The sequence below is a fragment of the Lycium ferocissimum genome, chromosome 5 (assembly GCF_029784015.1).
Source record: "Lycium ferocissimum isolate CSIRO_LF1 chromosome 5, AGI_CSIRO_Lferr_CH_V1, whole genome shotgun sequence".
NCBI lineage: Eukaryota > Viridiplantae > Streptophyta > Magnoliopsida > Solanales > Solanaceae > Lycium > Lycium ferocissimum.
In genome coordinates, this window is record NC_081346.1 from 25,241,992 (window position 1) to 25,262,004 (window position 20,013).

The 20,013-nt window shown below is 32.8% G+C and overlaps 1 protein-coding gene across 1 annotated transcript; it reads right to left on the minus strand.

The window, feature by feature from the left end:
- Positions 1-15,290: 15,290 nt before the first annotated feature.
- On the minus strand, positions 15,291-17,590 carry LOC132057675 (uncharacterized). The gene is made up of 6 exons (XM_059450293.1): positions 17,117-17,590; positions 16,924-16,977; positions 16,243-16,775; positions 15,848-16,019; positions 15,422-15,736; positions 15,291-15,356 (listed from the first exon to the last, which is right to left on the minus strand). Exons 1-6 carry the CDS (start codon positions 17,588-17,590, stop codon positions 15,291-15,293), a joined length of 1,614 nt encoding a protein of 537 aa, XP_059306276.1.
- Between the last annotated feature and the right edge of the window lie 2,423 nt (positions 17,591-20,013).

The window sequence follows — 20,013 nt, forward strand, 5'->3', positions numbered from 1 at the left end:
CATTTGTCCAATAAAGAAGTGCCTCACACAAGTATGACTTGACATGTGAGTCACATAGTAAAACTTTTCGAAATGAAGCTATTATTATTGCAAAGAATAAAGAAATTCTCTTTCCACTCTTTATTCTTGTGGGTCCCTTTTTCCTTTAGTCTTTTTTATCTTATGTGAAATACATTTTCTCCGACATTGATGGTGGAAATAAGCTTCTTCCTCTTTATCTTGATCTGGTGAATTTGATCGCGCTTCGCGCGATTTTAAGAGATGTTAGAGAACTTACGAAATGATCATGCTAATCATTAATTTAAACATGATCCCCTTTTTCTGAGAGAAATAAAAAGCTAATAAAAGCGCGATTGTAAAAGATATTTGAAAATTTACTAAGATAGAAAACTAAGTTACATAAATTTGATCTTATAACTAAAAATTACCATACGAAATAAAACATTTAAGTTATTGTTCGTTGTTTATTGAGAAGATAGGATTTGAGCTCACTATTCTTCGCATCCAAAAGAAGATATCTTGGACAGTGGCAGAGCCAGAATTTTCACCAAAGGGGTTCAAAATATGAAGAAGTAACCACACGAAGATGTCAAAGGGAGTTCAACATCTTCTATATATACATAAAAAGTTATTTTAACATTGTATAAACAGTGTAATTTTTCGCTGAAGGGGGTTCAGATGAAACCCCTCGGCCCTTACTGGCTCCGCCGCTGATCTTAGAATAGTTTTACTCTTGGTATCTCCATTCTTAACCAACTCAAACCCATATAACTATTTATCACAAGTAATTAGTAAGTTTACTAAACACTTTGAAAGAACATGTACATACAAGAACTTCTGCATATTATTAATAAATAGAATAAGATTGTGTACACTCTACCCTCCCCAAACCCCACGTTATGGGATTTCACTGGGTTATTGTTGTGCTTAAAATTATTTAAACACAGCTCATACTTTTTCATCAGGGAATAAGTCGTGACCCACAAGTAAGACATAATGGTTGAATTTAATCAAATAATTTTTCTAGACCAATATAATTAAATATACTGATATAATTTTTTCAAAAACTAAAATCAACCCTTCTAATATGTAGAAATAATGAAACTAATACGATGAATCAATTTTGATACAGTCAGAACTTCCCATTCAACTATCCGTATTCTTTTAATATTTAGCACATCTTAATACACCAGTCAAAAATTAAGAAGAAAAAAAAATTGTTTACAATAAATAACTTGAAAAAAAAATGTAAAGACAAATAAATCAAACGAGAGAATACACGATGAACATGAAATTAACAAAATGATAATAACTCTATATTAGATATGCAGCAAAAATGATAATTTTCCTTTTTCATGTTACCCAAGAATTTCGGATTGACGGGGCAAGAACTCATGGACTATGTTTGCCAGTCTTGCCATGTGTATTAGTATACCTCAAATTGTTCTTACAGATAAAAACTTTCTTGACGCAACAGACTTTGCATTTGCTAAATTGCCGTTAAAAGATAAATTAGAATGCACAACATTCACGTAATATAAATACACATTGCAATTCAATTTGACTAAATGACACCAAATCAATAATTTAGCATAAAACAACAAAAAATACAATAAAAGGACTCAAAAATGACACCACATCAAAGAAGAGGATGGATTGTATTTTACTGTTATTACATACAAAAATAACCTTGTAACAATGCTCGTAAAAGAAAAAGCAGAAATATTACACAAATGAAGCTCGGATGTCTGGAGAAAAAGTGAAAGAGGCATAGCAAATCAAACATATCCTAACCTGCAGATAATTAAATATACGCTACTCATTAGGGCCTCTTTAATATCATTTAGTGCTTTTCCTAAAATTTCTCTTCTGCTATTTGTGCATGAGAACGTGTTTGGGCTACTTAATTGCACTTTTGAGCAGTTTCGTGCATGACCTTAATTTTGAGAACCAAATGTTTAGATATTTAATAATTGAATAACTACATAAAATGATGAGAAAATCCAACAAATGCCAAAAAAAAAGGATAAAAAAGATAAATAGGAATGATGGTTATAGAGAGGTGCCACATCATCTTGTCTATGCCTAACTTTATATTATATATAGATTGTGTATTATTGGGCTAGTACAAAGCTAGCAAATGGGAGTGGCCACGCGCACATCAGAATTGGCCGTGCAAGGAAAAACGAGCTGATTTGCCCCTTCCCCACCACCCACAGCGTGTCGTACCTTTAGTCTCTCTGTTTTTATGGGCTAAACAATTTGCACCGTAGTTGGTCCGAAATCGCTTTCAATGTAGTGGCAGTGATTTGATAAGTTGTTTTCTTGTTCTTGATCTTCTTTCTAATTTAACTAACACCATTCTCGACCATCTACTTTTCAACCACGGCCAAATTCTGAGATATCCGAAAATTTCAGCTTATCATATTCAATGACCACGATCTTTTTCCTGTAACAAGTGTAATGTGTGAGATTCACGAAGCCAATTACAGTGAAAATTATTATAGTATAAATTTTCCATCTCCTCATCATTGTAGACCATCAGATTATTATTATTACTAGTGTTAAGTGTACGTGTGTTGCACGTGTGTATCGCGTGAATATAGTATGTTGTTGTATATCACAAAAGAACAAATTATGTGAAATAGCAATTAACACTAAAATAGATATAACATTCATTTAAATAACAAAATAAATGTTACTACATGGCACAATTGTGGAATCTATATATAATATAAAGCTAGGCATAGACAAGGTGATATAGCATCTCTCTATGGCCAACATTTGCATTTATCTTTTTCTCCTTTTTTGACATTTTTTTCCATTTTATTACATATTTTTGCTCTACTAACCTATGGCTGAGTAAATGACATTTTTTTTGTGCGGATTGTCCTTCAAAAGAACTGGTCTTTAATTTTTGTCCCTCAAATTGGTGGTTTTTAATTTTTGTCCTTCGCAATATCTGCCAAGGTTATTCAGTAGAATGGCACTCAATAAAAAAACAAAAAAAAAAGAAGGAATTTAGCAAGGCAGAGTTTTGCAGAATTTTGAATGCAAAACTCTACCTTACATGCAAAACTCCGCCTACATGTAGAGTTTTCAATTCAGGTATAAGGCAAAAATCTGCCTTAGGTAGAGTTTTGGCATGCTTGAAGGCAAAACTCTACCTTAACGTAGAGTTTGCCTCAAAACTCCACCTTAAGGTAGAGTTTGCCTCAAAAATCCACCTGATCAGGCAAAGTTTGACTCAAACTCTGCCTGATCAGGGAGAGTTTGACTGCAAGGTAGAGTTTCAAACTCTGCCTGAAGGTAGGCCTTGCGAATCCAAACTCTATCTTGCGATTGTTTTTTTTTAAAATTTTTTACTGAGTGGGGATTCAAACCCGAAATCAAAGGGTTCTAACGAAGGGTAAAAATTAAAAATCACCAATTTAATGGGCAAAATTAAAGACCACCCAAAAATAAGGGCATTCCTGTGAATTGCCCAATAAATGACCCATACAATAAAGTAAATTTTTCACAAACAGCTACCTTTTAGCTCCTTCTAACAACCTATAACTATATGTTTTACATTTACAATTCGTAGATAGAGGACCTATATTTAGCTAGTAGATGCGTCGACTTAAATATAGGATAAATATAACGGAAATACACACGCTGAGAAAACTGAAAGTGCTATATTTATGGAAACAAAATCTATTCCAATTTAAATTAAAATCAGTTTTTAATGTTCCCTGATTCACGCAAATATCCTCCCATTCCATATCTGATCTCATATCTCATTCAAACAGCTAATAAATTCAAAAAAATTTGAATTCAAAAAGTACATTCATATTTTTAACCCCAAAAAAAAAAAAAACTAGTTCATCAAAAAACTTTGAAAAATGACAATATCAAACCAGTGAACAGAGCTCGTTTTAAACGACGAATATATATGTGAATTCATCGGTTGAAATATCGAATTCAAGTTGAGTTCATAATTGAGGTAACAACGTTTTCACTGCAACTTTTTTATTTTTTTTTATTTTTCTGAAATTTTAAAAAATATAGTCAAAATATATGAAAAATATATCTGAAATATAGTCAACAGAAACCAGAATAAGTAATATTGAACGTAATAATCAAAAATACAATTAAAATATAGCCAAAATATAGTCATAATTGAGGTAACAACATTTTCACTGCAACTTTTTTTTTCTGAAATTTTTCTAAATATAGTCAAAATATATGAAAAATATATCTGAAATATAGTCAACAGAAATCAGAATAAGTAATATTGAACATAATAATCAAAATATAATTAAAAATATAGCCAAAATATATATGAAAAACAACTATTAAAATATCAATCCAAAGTGGAAAAAAAAAACGAAAATATAAGTTAAATACACGGTGAAACGTAAAAATCAGTATAGAATCTTACCTTTTTGTGGGATTTAGATTTGAATGATGAGTGAAATTAATGAGTAGTTAATTAGAGATAAACAAGGAAGTTGAACTATTATAAAACTGATTTGAAATTGGAGGAAATTAAGGGATATAGGGCATAATGGCACGTATTTAGGGGGATAGGAGAGAGGAGCTTTTTTTTTTGTTGCTTAAATTTAGGAGTGTGGGAAGTTATCAGATGAGTGGTAAAAAAGTGGTAGCTATAGGAAGTAAATATGTTATATTTTAGCTAATAAATATAATTATTGTAAGGTTTAGTTATGTTCCATAAATAGGTAATAATGTAAGCTATGCCAAGTAAATTTTACTACAATAAATGTAACATTCAAGCCCAGATAGCCCTTGTATTAGTTTGAATTAGCCCACTATCACTGTTGCTCCTTATCATACATTTGAAACTTTCTTTCACAATAAAATCTGAAGGCTATTGAATAACCCATAAATGGGTACTTTAAAATTTCAATTTTTTTAAAACCTTTCACAACTGCAGTAAATTATTTTAGTGTAGTATTTATCATGCCAACGTGCTATCCGCAGCCCCCATTATCAGTTTCCAAGCCCTTTAATTTCCATTAGCGTTTCATTCGCTTGTACTAATGATGTAAATAGTGAATTTGTCCACGCTTCGCGCAGCTTGGAATACCAGCTCGTTAAATTCGTGAAACAAATTTTTAAATATTCGAGTGCTAAAACCTTTTAGTGTTCAAATTTAAACATATAAGTTTTTCAGTTTTAATTCATTTTATTATTAATTCTTAATTTTAATACTTTTCGTAATTTTGGACCGCGTAATGATTATTGATATCCTGAAGATTTTTTTTTTGTAATTTAGAACCGTTTAAGAGTTTTAGATCTTCTGAAGATGCTTTTTTTTTTTTTTGTATCGTTGAAACTGCTTTTTTTTATTTTTGTAAAAAAAGGAAAAAGTTCTTTAAGAAAGTTGTAGCTCTCTCATATGTATAAACATGTAATGTTTTCTTAGTATATATAAAATATATATAAGGATATATGTTTAAAAAAACAGAAAAGTGTGTGTGTGTCAACATGATTTTAAACCAACAGAAAATTTATGACATGTTTAAGATGACAAATTTAAAAAATATATTACAAAGGAAGTGGAATTCATCTCTACAAAATATCTTCTTACATGACTTGACTTCAATTCTCGTTTTCTAAGTGTATTCTCGGAGGCTTGGAGCCATCATCTTCATCAAGCATTCTTGGATGAGTTGGTACCTAAAGATGCTTGGGAATGTCTATCACCATCTTCCCCTTAGCGAATTCCAGTCATGCCAAGCCATCTAGCTATAGCTTATATTGAAATTGTAAATTCTCCATTAAGTTCTTCAAAAGTGAACAATGTGTAATCTAGTTGAATTCAAATGCAAAATGGTCACTTAGGAGGCGGCGCTCAAAAGTACGAATGAAGTTGTTTGATATACATTCAACTTCCAGCTGATAAGTAATGTATTGATTAGTGAGAGTAATGGGAAATAAAGACTCATAATTGAATGGAAATGTAAATACTCACAATTTAACGGCAATTAAATGCACAAATCGAAGAAACTGTTTCGTAACTTCTTCTATATGACATGCTTGGAAGAAAAAAGAAGAAAATGTCAAATTAAAAGAGTTAAAAGGGGTGTCTCTTGAGATTTTCTAATATAATACATAAATTGAAATAAAACAAAAAAGGAATTAGTGAAAAGGCCAAAAAAAGGAGAAAAAAAGACAATTGTATTTCTTGGCCAAAAAGAGGTGTCACATTACATTTTTTTATTTCTAGCTTTATATGGAGTACATATCTATAGATGGCTAAGGAGGCAAAAAGGGGGAAAAGTTGTTTCACTTCTCTAATCCTTCTCCTATGAGTTATATTAGTGGGCTTTTGGACAAAAAATATGCAATATCTGGAAAAAAAAGTATTTTAAAAATCAAGTTGTGCTTTGAAATGCATTTAATCGAAAAAATATTAAAAATAGTGAGTGGAGGAAAATTAACTTAAATAATTGATCAAGGTCATTTTATCAAACTTGAAACTCACTTTCAAAAACAATTTCAGAAAATCAATCTAATGTATAACCAAAAGTTATTTTGATTTTTTTTTTAAAGTGAAATTTTATATGAACAAATAGGCGTTATCATACACCAAACTCGTAATAGGATTAATAGCGACAAAAATATTAGAATATCATAACATATCATAACATGAAGGGACAAAGAGTTGACTATTCTCACACGAAAAATCTCATATAAAGTTAAATAATAATAATTAGTATTATCATAAAAAATAATTATTTTCTTACCTCTTCATCTCGAAAGCCTCCAATCTCCATAGTCATTAGCCTCAGGGATTTTTGATGTCTAAAAACGAAGCAAAAATTAAAAAGGATGAACATATATTGACAATAAGATCATAATGAATAGGAAATATCTAATTGCTTCTTCATTTCAAAAGCCTCCAACGTCCATAGTCATTAGCCTAAAAAGGATATTTGAAAATCAAGTTGTGCTTGAACATGCATTTAACTAATATATGTAAGTGGAGGAAAATTAACTTGCAAAATACGTCAAGATCACTTTCTCGAACTTGAAACTCACATTCAAAAAAAAAAAATCAGAAAATCAATCTAATGTATAACCAAAGTTTTTTTTTCTTTTTAATATGAAAATTTTTATGCGAACGAACGGCGGTATAGTACACCAAACCCATAATAGCAACAAAATTATTCGAATATCATAACACGAAGAGACAAAGAATTGACTATTCTCACAGATTTTTTTTTATATAAAGTTAAATAATTAATAATTTATAAAATATAATTATTTTCGTACCTCTTCATCTCGAAAGCCTCCTACCTCCATAGTCATTAGCATCGAGGGAAATTTCATGTCTAAACATAAAGAAAAAGCTAAAAAGGAGGAACATATATTGACAATAAAACCACAGTGAAGAGGAAAGTTCTTACCTCTTCATCTCAAAACCCTCCAACCTCCATAGTATGCCTGGGGGAATTTGATGTCTAAAATTGAAGCAAAAGTTAAAAAGGATGAACATATAATGACATTACAACCACAATGAATAGGAAATATTAAAGTGGTCAATGTTGAGAATTCAATTTTATAACGTTAGCAATGTGAAAGAGTGGAGTAGTAAATGTTGAGACATTTATTCCTATATTTTTTATACTCCAATAAAACTCAAAGAAAAATAGAGAAAATGTCAAAAAAAGAGAAAAAGGATAAATGCCAATGGAGGCCATAGAGAGGTGCCACATATGATTGTCTATGCCTAGCTTTATATTATATATAGATATAGATTGATAGTGATCTTGCAAAATATATAAGCAGCTACGGAGGAAAAGAAACAAACTTGCAAGCAATAGTTCCTCAATATTATATGAAAGCTCATAAAACATTCACCATGCCCAGTACTATTTTAATTAGCTTGAAGGGAGAGTTTGGACATTGCTAAATTAGTTAAGGCGCAAGATTAGAGAGTTTTATGATGATTGTACAGCCACAAGCAAAAACATCTTTGAGCCCTTGCTTAGAGCATTTGTCACCCTCTTGAATCAAAGCATAGGTGTGTCAAAAAAAAAAAAAAAAAAAAAAAGTGTGTCAATATTCCTGAAGTCCAAGCTGTTAATCTTTGGTGTCTTTCTTTTGTAGTGTTAAGGTCCTTATACTTTTCTTTGACTTCCATGAGTCATATTTTACAATATAATAATGGTGAAAGATGAGTTGCCACATTTTATAGGCCAAATTTTTTTTTTTAAAAAAATCGTTTTTGCTTTTCATTCAAAATGATTTTAATTAGTAGACTAAACATTTTGGTTCTCTTCCTCTCCCTATAATTAATGCTTATTTAAATGTCTTTTTGGTTTATTTTTACTAATAGATCAAACTTTTATATTCATCTTTGATCTTTTGACGAAGAACACTTGCCTGACATTGATAGAGTTCTGTTGATTTGAATTTTTACACTCTGGGACACTTGCCTGAAAGGCACATAAGTAGGTCGTTTGAACAGAAAATGTGTTTCTTGCATAATTGGTAATACGTTATATCTATAAAGTAATAATTTTGGAGATTTATTTTTTTAAGATATATATTGAACTTATTTCAAACAGAGCACTTTGGATAGATATTAACATATGGGTCAAGAATATATAGTGACATGGTATAATCCTATAAAATGTTAAGACTCCCTTAGTATCTTGCATTCTCACTTTTTCGTCTTTCGATCTATATTATTGATTTCTTCGTTATTATGGATAATATCTTGCACCATTAATTGGGGACATTTTACTCCTCCTTTTTAATATTATTTTGTTGGTACTTGATGTTGCATAAGTTAGCTTTTGTAATGAGAATAGTATTTGATATTTATGCTTTCTCTGATACAATAAAAATACTTAAACATCCTTAATCTCTGGTATTTTCAATTTCTCACCTTTTTGTTCTTTTTGCTATGGCAGATTTGTTGGACATTTTTTTTTTTTAACATTTCTTTTTCTATTTCCTTCCTGAATTTGAATTTTACCTTTGTCCTTTGAAATAAATAGAGCTTTTTTGAGCCTTTGTTACCAACTTTTAGAACAAATTTTAATAAATAAATAGTTCAAGAATATTTAGTAAATATATCCTAATTTAAGGACTGACAGGTATATGTAAATAACTTTAAATGTGGGGATAAAGTGCTGAGCAAGTGGTCATGCTACTTCTTTTTGTTTATTTTTTTTTCCCCATTTTATAGAATTATTTTTTGTATACATTATTGTAGTAGTTTATCATACTATGTCGATTATATCTGTAGACAATAAAATTTGCGTCGAGAAAATAATAATCAAGACAGAAAAATATCGCAACAATCGTTGTATTTGATTTCAGAATATGAGTATTACAATCTCTATGAATCCTCTGATTCGCCTTTTCAATGATAAATTTAAGGGCTTTTGAGCTTAATCTTGAACTGATGGATTTGATCTTGACTTGTACTTGAATTCAAGGGCTTTTGAGCTTGATCTTGAATCGGGTGGTCTTCATCTGAAACTTGTACTTGGATTCACAGGCTTGAAGCTTGATCTTGAATCTTCGTTTGGATTTCTAGAACTTCTAGAGAAATACTTAAGTGCTTGAATGCTTTTAGCTTGTAGAGAAATCTGTGGCGTTGGATCCACGAGCTCTCCCTGGCTTCTTGTTAGAATTTCTGTCCCCTTTTCTGAATTATGAGACCCCAATTTATAGTTGTAGGATGGAAGAGTTGTGATAAAGACAGACCTCGGCCAATCAGATTTAAGCTGACATGGCAATATTTGATTGGCCGTAACATGTCACTTGTACACGTGGCGCATCTTCATTGGCCTTTGATTTGACTAGGCATGCTGCATCATTTTGACACGTGGCATAGCCCTATAGGCTCCTTTATTTGACTTGGCGTGCCACGTCATTTGACACGTGGCACCAAGGTGGGCCTCTTGAAAAAGACATCATCTTGGACTTAGAAAAATGGACTCGTCTTTTATAGCCCAATTAAATGGGCTAGTCCAATGCATTTGGACCTTTTAAATCATTTTTTTGCACGGATTGCCCTTCGTTTGGGGTGGTCTTTAAATTTTGCCCCTCAAATTTGTGGTCTTTAAATTTTGCCCTTCATATTTGTGGTCTTTAAATTTTGCCCTTTGCTTGGAAAGATGAGCGAATACATGAAGTTCTGGGTTCGAACCCCCGCTCAGGCATAAAATAAAAAAATAATTTCGCAAGGCAGGACTGGGGGAGTGTATGCCGGATCCAGCATACAATCTTTGAGAAAAAGTTAAAGTTATGCCGGATCCGGCATAACTAAATGTCTGCCCCTCAAGGCAAAGGCCCCCTCCGGCAGACTTTTAGTTAAACATAACTAAAAGTCTGCCGGAGGGGGCATACAAAATTTAAACTTTGCCTTATAAGGCAAACTGGTAGTTTACTCATAACTGTGGTTTTGGACAAAAAAAAAAGTTCTGTAGTTTATAAAGATGCTTTAAGGATTAATTGGCTCTGAAATATGGACTTGAAGTGATCTGCTTTGTTTAGATTCTAAAGAGTGTACATATTTGAAGGTATCAGGAAGATATTACGTGGGAATTGAAAAAGAAATTAAGTACATCACTGATTCAATATTTACATAGGTTTGTCTGGATGTTTGTAACTCTGTTCTAACACAGTTGAAGTGGTTAAAAAAAAAAAAAAAATGCATATATATGCTTCAAGACAAAGTTTGCCCATAAGGCATAAGTATGCCCCCATCGGCATAAGTTTGGTAATTCCTAAACAAGTTTATGCCGATGGGGGCATACTTTTAATGGACAAACTTTTATGCCGGATCGCATAAACTTGTGAAGGAATTATCAAAGTTATCGGAGCAAGCATACTTATGCTAAGTCCGCCCATAAGGCATAAGTATCGGGTCCGCATAACTTTGCTAATTCCTTCACAAGTGTATCCGATGGGGGCATAGCGAAATTTAAACTCGCCTTGCGAATTTTTTTTTTAAAATTTTGATCGTGTGGGGGTTCGAACCTGAAACTCATGGGATTTAGCGAAGGGTAAAATTTAAAGATTTCAAATATGAGGGACAAAATTTAAAGACCACCCCAAAAGAAGGGCAATTCTGCGAATTGCCCCTTTTAAATCAAATCCATATTTATTGGACTTAAACAATTAATTCAATTACTTTAGCCCATAATTTATTTGGACTAATATTTCTTGAATTTAATATAATCCAAATTATTGTATGAGTTTAAATTTAATAAAATTTACACCACTACAATATCGACAAAAGATCGTTCTATTGTTATGTTGATGTCTATTACTGCGTGAAGCGCGACCGTGTTAACTAGCTTAATATAATTAGATAACTTCCAATCTGCAATTTGCAAAGATCTATAATTAACGTTAAAAAAAGATACCACATTCATTTAAATAATAAAAGTAAATGTTATTACACGGTGCGATAAAATTTAAATAATTAGATAACTTCTAAACCTGCATTTTGCAAAGATAAATAATTCAATTTAATTAGTTATATAGTATTTTTAATTAGATATATTTTATCGTATAAAGTAATATGTTATGTCATTGCATCTCACATAATAATATTTCATAGACAAAGTTCTTGGTGTATTCACTTTTTGTCACTTGGTATTAACACTTTGTTTCAAAAGTTGTATCTACAAAGAACTTCTATTAATTTGCAATAAAATGGTCTAAGAACTGGATTTTCATCAATTCGAATTTTGCTTACAATTATTGCTTGAAAAAACACCGCAAAAGATGAAAATATATGAAAAACTTACAAAAATTATGATTCAGAGTTATGACTCCAATTTTAAGATTATCAAATTCCTTTTCATCTCTAATCTTTTATGAAAGTTTTAGTCTCTTGTCCTCAGTGAAAATACATCAATTAATCCGACTATCAAGGATGATAAGTGAAATTTAACTCAGAATGTTATATATAGCCACCAAAAAATTAAAATAGTTCTAAACACAACCAAAAGAATCTTACCAAAAGTTTGAAATCTTTCAAGTTGATTTTCATAAGGACAATATCTTGTTTCTTCCTAACCTTATTTGTTTTTCAATAAGTGTATCTTAAAGTATGAGGATTGTTCTTCCATCATTGCAATAAAAAATTTCAGAACTCTCTTGATTTATTAAAATGTGAATTAAACACAAACATAAAAGAACAAAGTAATGATAAAAAATTATCAACGACAGTAAAAAAATAAATAAATAAATAAATAAATAAATTAAAAAAAATCAACCTTTGCTGGAAAAAAATCTGGAATAATCATTCTGTGATGAAATATTACTAACTTGTTGCATCAAACCGTCTGAATCTGTTGCATCAGTCCGTCTTATCTTCAATTTATTTTTGATAATGCCTTCAGCCTTCACTCTACTTTAGGTTGTTTCCTCAATTTTGTTTCTTCAATTTAAATATCTTCATGTCGGAGTAGTGTTACTTGTAGTAAATACAACATGAAAAAATGTGAGGAATACTTTTTTGTATACATGACATATATAAATATATACCTGACTGTCTGATCGGTGCGGGGCAAGAATTAGAAAGAAATATAGCAAGACTTTTGCTTCATCCATCAACAGTGTTCCTGCAAAATATTAAGCCCGAAATAACCTAATAATGAAATTCGAGATTACAACACTGAAGTTATTGAAGTGCTTTATAAGCACAAACACAAGAAAATCAAATAAGCTTCACTAACATTTCAACATACTACCTTTAATTTCTCACTTTTTTATTTTTATTTTTTATAAGTCTTTCAACCTTCAATCTACTACAGGTTGCTTCCTCGATTTTGTTTTTTCAATTTAAATATCTTCATGTCGGAGTAGTGTTACTTGTAGTAAATACAACATGAAACAGAATGTGAGGAACATTTTTCATGTACACATAGGGGTGTTCATGGTTCGGTTTGAGTCGATTATTGATTAAAACCATAACCAAACCAATTTAGTCGGTTTTTAAATGTCTAAAACCATAACCAAACCAAATTAAATAATAACTACCGGTTTGGTTATTGTCGGTTTGGTTCGATTTTTGGTTTATGACTTGTGTAGAGACTTATCGTAAAACATTAAAAAGTTGAAAAAGACATGTCTTTTTTTTTTTTGTTCAAACGATAACTTTTATTTATAGTTTAAGGTGAAACATACATCATAGAAACATTTTCACTATTAGTGATAGTGTAGTACTTTAAGTTACCAAAAGTTGCTAAACTATTACATATAGAGCTAAAAACCAACTTAGTAGTGGCTGCATCATTTTTGTCATCTTAATACACATATCTCGAAATAAAGTAGAGCATAGGAGCTTTTAGTTGTTGGTACAAACATACATATTAATTAAACATAAAGACAACCTAAAATAAAAATAAAAATATATGAAATAAAAAAACTTTGTGTAATGATCCCAAACTTTGGGGTAGTACTTGCATTTTGCCCTCAATTCTCCCATTTTATTAAAAAAACTTTGTGTAATGATCTCAAACTTTAAATGTTTTTCTATCATTATCCCTAAAGCTAGGGTCTCGACTACAATGAGTTGTTTATTTCTCCTTAAACAATCATGTGAAATAAGTAGACCAAAAATAAAATTAATGATTAAAATATATAAAATATTTATAATTATTTATGAAAAACTAATATTATACATATAAATAATTATAAAATTTATGTATATAATTTATCGGTTTGGTTCGGTTATTTATTCGGTTATTTTTTAATAGAACCATAACCAAACTAAATATTATCGGTTTTTAAAATTTAAAACCAAATCAAACCAAACCAAACCAAATGCCGGCTTTTTTATTCGATTTGGTTAAATTTTCGATTTGGTTTTGATTTTAACCAAAACCGTGAACAGCCCTATGTATACATGACATACATAAATATATGCTTGACTTTCTAATCTAGCAGGGCAAGAATTTGGGAGAAATCTAACAAGACTTTTTTTTTTTTTTTTTTAAAAGCATGACCAGTGAAGTGTCCCCACTAGTTTATTTTATTAATAATATCTCAATGGAAATAAGTCCAATAATATCTCAATGGAAATAAGTCCAACAAAAACTAAAGTTAATAAGTCCAACAAAAACTAAAGTTAAGCAGCAAAAGGAAAGAAAGGTCCAGAATAAAAAATGAAACAGGAAAGTAAAGTTCAGGTGACGATCCCTCTTCTTCAAATATTGAGCTTCACGGACCAAGATCGCTCTGGATTTGTCATCATTTTTCATTGATCGAAGGTGCCTTTTCTTGGAATCTTGATTTTTCTTCCGTTCCTCTGCTTTCCTCCATTGATTTGGTGACTTTTTTGCTTCAGATCTAGTATGTTGCTGCTCCATTTGTAGCTGTAATTTGCACTTTTCGTCCTGAATTGAAGGTGCATCATTCTTAGTCGTTGATTTCCTTGTGGTATGTAGTTTCCATCATCATTCATTTCTCTTTGTTGTTGTTTTCCCCTTCTTGATCTATGGCATGTTTTGTTGAATAGACGCACATGATTTGAGCTTATACTGAAATAGAAAGGTTTTTGAGTAATAGAACCAAAGATGTTGATACCACCCTTGCTCAATCACCCTTATACTCACTATAACCCCAAATACATATGTTTTCCGGTGCAAACCATATGTGTCTCTGCCATTGTAACAATTGTGATTCCATGTGAGCTGGTGTTGTTTAGCTATGATTCTGCTTATGTTTTACTTTTGTGTTTGATGTTGTGAGCTAGATGTTGTCCATAGTTGATACTCCCTTATTAGCTGCTTGTTTCCTTTGTGCTGATGTTTATAGAAATGTAGGACCAAAATGTTGCACTGTTTTGACCCTGTGTCCGGGAAAACCTTCATATGATAGCTCAATATTGGTGATTCAATGGAATGAGCATCATAAGATGCTAATACCACACATTGAATCACTTTTATTGAGCAGAACCAAGTGAAGGTTTCTCTTTTATAGCCTTCATGAATGATTCTACAATACATCAGTAAGATAGTGATCTTCAGTAGATTCCTGGTAATTGTTGGGAAACACCTCCTGCTTAGTTTATGCTGTTGTCCTGCAAAAAAGTAAACAAGATTAGTTAAAAACTCGTTTTCCTTGTTCTCCTGCCCTAAGGGCATTTGAACATGAAAAATAATAATGTTCTTCCCTATTTTCTCGCATCCACCTGTCTCCTGCATGATCTTAATCTCAAATAAGGCAGACTCAGCTTATCACTATTAATCAGCCTTCTTCCTTTGCATCCCAATTCCTGAAAAGACTCAGTATTTACTTCTCCCTCATCTAGAGCTAAATTGGCAAGATGATCTGCCAACTGGTTTCCTTCTCTTAGGATATGGGTAATTCTGATTGCCATATTGCTCATTCTCTTCCAAATCTCTTCCACCTCATTAATAATTAGCCAAGGTACTTCCCAGATTTTAAGAATGCAGTTCATCAGCAGTAAAGAATCAGTTTCTAAAATCACTTGCTGAAATTGTTTCTCCTCTACATATCTTATAGCATGTAAAATAGCAGTAGTCTCGGCTTGTGTATTAGTGCATCTAGAATTGGTTAACTCTTTAGCCTTTACAGCAATCAGGTCCCCATTCTCATTTCTCACACAAAACCCCCAGGAACCTCGTCCAGGATTACCTCTAGTTGCACCATCTGTATTGCATTTGATCCATCCCATTTCTGGTGGTCTCCAATTCACCTGGATTCCCTTTGTTCTAGGACTGTACCTCTATAATGATTGTACCAGTGTATTCCAATTGTAAGAGGCATATTTAAAATTCCCCCTTCTCACTTTCATAAACATGACAATAGTATGCATAATTTGATACATAACTTTCACCTTAGACATTTTTCCCCCATGTTTAATTGCATTTCTCCTTTTCCAAAGTTCCCAGACAATAATTGAAGGTATTGCCTGAAAGATATACTTTACATGACTGTTTACTGGAGTATCCCACCACTGATTAATTACTTGGCTCAATTGTAAGTTTTGTATGTTTATGCCCATTGGCCTGCAAAAACACTTCCATATATACTGAGCAGTAGGAGAGAGTAAGAAAACATGTGAGAGAATCTCCACCTTTGAGTCTTCACAACAATAACATCTAGATGGAAATTGAATACCCCATTTCCTCACCACATCATCCAATGGCACCTTGACTTGCCACAGTCTCCAGATGAAGAAAGAAATCTTCACCGGCAAACCTTTAATCCAGAATTTTCTGTAAAGCATACTTTGTTTCCCCCCTCTGCCTGATTAGTTGAAAAGCAGTCTTCACAGAAAATTTCCCTTTTGTATCTGGCTTCCAAAAAGGCTTATCATGTTCAGTACCTGTAGGAGGCCTTATACTATGCACAATATGTTCTACAATAGTACCAGGCAAGATCTCTCTCAACCTTTCTTCATCCCATCCTTCATCACTCTTCAATTCTTTGATTAATACCACTGTTCTATCCATATTGAAACTAGGAGGTAGTATTTGACATAGTGCCCCTAATCCTGTCCAATTATCTAGCCAGAAGTAAGAATCACCTTGTTTCACTTGCCACCAAATTTCGTTTTCCCCTACATCTTTGCATTGGAGCATTTTTTTCCAAATATAAGTTCCTCTTTTCCACTGTACAGTCACTGCATGATCCTTCTTTAGGTATTTGTTGCTCATATACATCCTCCATAATGATTGTTTAGTCCTGAAATTCCACCACAATTTAGAGAAGAGTGCCTTAGAAACATCTTGAAGACTTCTGAAACCTAAACCTCCTTCTTCCTGAGGGTAACATAGATTAGTCCAAGATACCCAATGTTTGCTAGAGTTGCCAACTGAATTACTCCAAAAGAATTTAGCAAACATTCTGTGAATTTAAGCAAACACTCCAACAGGGGGTCACAAGCAGATAAAAGATGAATAGGCATACTCTATAATACATGCTTGATAAGAGTAACCCTTCCCCCAATAGATAAAAGCTTCCCTGTCCAGGAATTAAGTCTGTTAAAAACCTTATCTATTATCTCCTTATAGTGTGATATCAATCTTCTCTCATAATAAATAGGTAGTCCCAGATAAGTAAAGGGGAAATCTTCCCTAGGTATTCTGGTTATGTCGAATACCTTTTCTTCAACCTCCTGAGTCACATTATGATAAAGAAAAACTGCACTCTTTCCTTTATTAATTTTTTGTCCACGTACTGCTTCATAAGATGTAAGTGTATCCATTATAAGTCTTAGTGAGTCCTCCTTTGTAGATGAGAAAATAATGGTATCATCAGCATATGCCAGATGATTAATATAAGGACTCCACTTAGGCATACCAAATCCCCTAAACCTTTCTTTGGAGTGTAAAGCATTCAAAGCCCTGGACATACATTCAGATGCCAGTATGAACAAAGTTGGAGATAGGGGATCCCCTTGTTTTACACCTCTCGATGATTTGAAAAAACCACAAGGCTGACCATTAATTAGAATGGAGTACCAATTATTGGAAATGTTTGTGTAAACCATATCAATTAGTACTTCTCCAAAACCCATTTTCCTTAACACCTTGGTTAGAAATAACCATGAGCCACTATCATATGCCTTTGTCATGTCTAGCTTTATCACAACATTTGCTGGTCTACCCAGTGTTGTGAAAGGCGAGCGCCATCTCGCCTTTGGCGAGAGGCGTGGCTCTGCCGCCTTTTAGGGCTGTGGCGAGCTCACCTTCAAAAGGGGAGCGAAAGGCGCTAATGGCGCCGAGGCGAGGCGCCACTTGTGGCGAGGCGACAGTGGGTATTTTAAAAAAAAAAAAAAAGCAATTAAAAGTTGAAGACTTAAATGAAAACAACGGCTAGGGTTTTTTTTTTGCCTCTCTTCTCCTTCAAGCTTTTCAGGTACGCTCTCTTTCTCCTCCTTCTTCTTCTTCTTCTTCTTCAGTTCTTCTTTCTTCCTCCTCTGTTTTCTTCTTCTGCTTCTTCTTCTGTTCTTTTTTTTTTTTTCCGGCGACTCCTCTGTTTCCGGCGACTTCTGCAATTTTTTTTTTCCTCCTTCTATTCTCTTCTTCTTTTTCTACTCTGTTTTTTTCTCCTCTGTTTTTTTCTTTTTCTATTTTCTCCTCTGTTTTTTTTTTTTTCCTCAACTGCCAGTGAGGCAGTGACTGTATTTTCTCCTCTGTTTTTTCTGTTCAATAATTATTGAGTCATTGACTCATTCAAGTTCTAAACTTTTAGAATCTACTATCTACTTTTAATTTTTGAATTGAAATATTTGCTAATATGTTATTGCTAGTGAGATTGTGATTATTTATATATGCAATTAAATATTTTAATTTTTTGGTATTTATTGGCGCCGCACTTCAAAAAGGCGAGCGCCTCGCCGCTCGCCTCGCCTTAAGGCGAGGCAGGCCCTTGTCGCCTTTTGTCGCCGCGCGCCGTCCAAAACACTGGGTCTACCCCTGAGTCTCATATCATGTACTATCTCCTGTACTAGAAGGATATTCTCCACAATACTCCTACCTTTTACAAAGCCAGCTTGTTGAGGAGATATTAATCTTGGAAGCAATTGAACCAATCTTTCATGAATGATCCTGGAAAATATCTTACTAGTGAAATTACTAAGACTGATAGGCCACTGATAGGCCTTAGGTCTGAAAATGTGTTGATCTCCTTCTTCTTTGGAATAAGAACCAGATTTGTACATGTAATGTATCTGGGCAATTCATGTCCACAAAAGAAAGCTTTCACCATTCTCACCATATCTTCTGCAATTATATCCCAACATGATTGAAAGAATTTCCCAGTAAAACCATCAGGTCCCCCTGCACTATCTGAATTCAAGCCAAAAACTGCCGCTTTAACTTCTTTTTCTTCAGGCATTTCATTGATCCTCTCATTTTCTTCTGGTGAAATAACATTAGGAATATGATCCAGCAATGCAAAATCACTTGGAATCTGTTCCTCTGTGAATTGTTCCCTATAGAATCTTATGGCCACCTGAATAATTTCAGGCTCTTTCTCTAACCATACCCCTGTTAATTCTGTATCCTCCTGATCTGCAGCTTCTTCCTTTTTCCATTTACATGAGCATGAAAAAATTTAGTATTCCTATCCCCATCTTTGAACCATTGTAATCCTGCCTTTTGCTTCCAAAATTGTTCTTCAAGGGCATAGAATTTAATTAGTTCAGCCTGGACCTGCTGCAATCTTGCTCTGTTGCTCTGTGATGGATTTTGTTCAAACTCAGCCTCATGCACTTTTATAACTTCTTCCAAAGTGGCAACTTGTTTGAAAATATTCCCATATGTGTCTTTACTCCATTTGGTCAAAGCTTTACTAACTTTCTTCATCTTGTTGTGAAAGTTGAAGAAAGGATCATGACTGACCAGCCCTCCCAATTTTCTTTGACAGTCTCCAAAAAACTTTCATGCTCAATCCAGAAATTCAGAAACCTGAAAGGTTTCCTGATAACTCTGGTATCAGTTTTATAGGATAATAACAATGGGGAATGGTCAGATCCTTGTTTTATTAGGTGTTCCAGTTCAAAGTTTAGGAAAGCATCTTGAATGCCTAATTCCCTACACATCTATCCAGCCTCTTAAAAATGCATGTATCATCAGATCTACCATTCCACCATGAAAATACTTCCCCTGAAACCCATATCTTCTAATTGACAGATGTTCAAGCAGTGAGCAAAATCCTCCACCTCATGAAAATATACTGGCAAACCCCCATATTTTTCTGCTTCATCTAGAATCACATTAAAATCTCCTCTCACCATCCATGGAGCATTCATGTTGAATGATATATCATATAAGTCATCCCATAAATTGACTCTATTTGCCCTTTCAGTACTAGCATAAATCATAGTAATTATGCTTTCTTCATTGGAGTCAATTTGAGTTAACTTTAATGATAGGAGCTGATCAGTATTCCTTGTAACTTATGACTGGAAATCCTCATGAACAAAAACCCAAATTTTGCCATTTATGTTATGCCAAGCTTTTCCCATCCCCAGCCATAATTTATACATGTCAA

What these genes read in the sequence shown, in the direction of transcription:
- LOC132057675 (XM_059450293.1), bottom strand. Translation starts at nt 17,590, where the DNA reads ATGACAAAGGCATATGATAGTGGCTCATGGTTATTTCTAACCAAGGTG. An exon ending in AGGCAGAGGGGGGAAACAAA is followed by an intron (nt 16,020 to 16,242) that starts GTATGCTTTACA and finishes GTGTTTTTGCAG; the next exon opens with GCCAATGGGCATAAACATAC. An exon ending in ATGGGGGAAAAATGTCTAAG is followed by an intron (nt 15,737 to 15,847) that starts GTGAAAGTTATG and finishes CAATCATTATAG; the next exon opens with AGGTACAGTCCTAGAACAAA.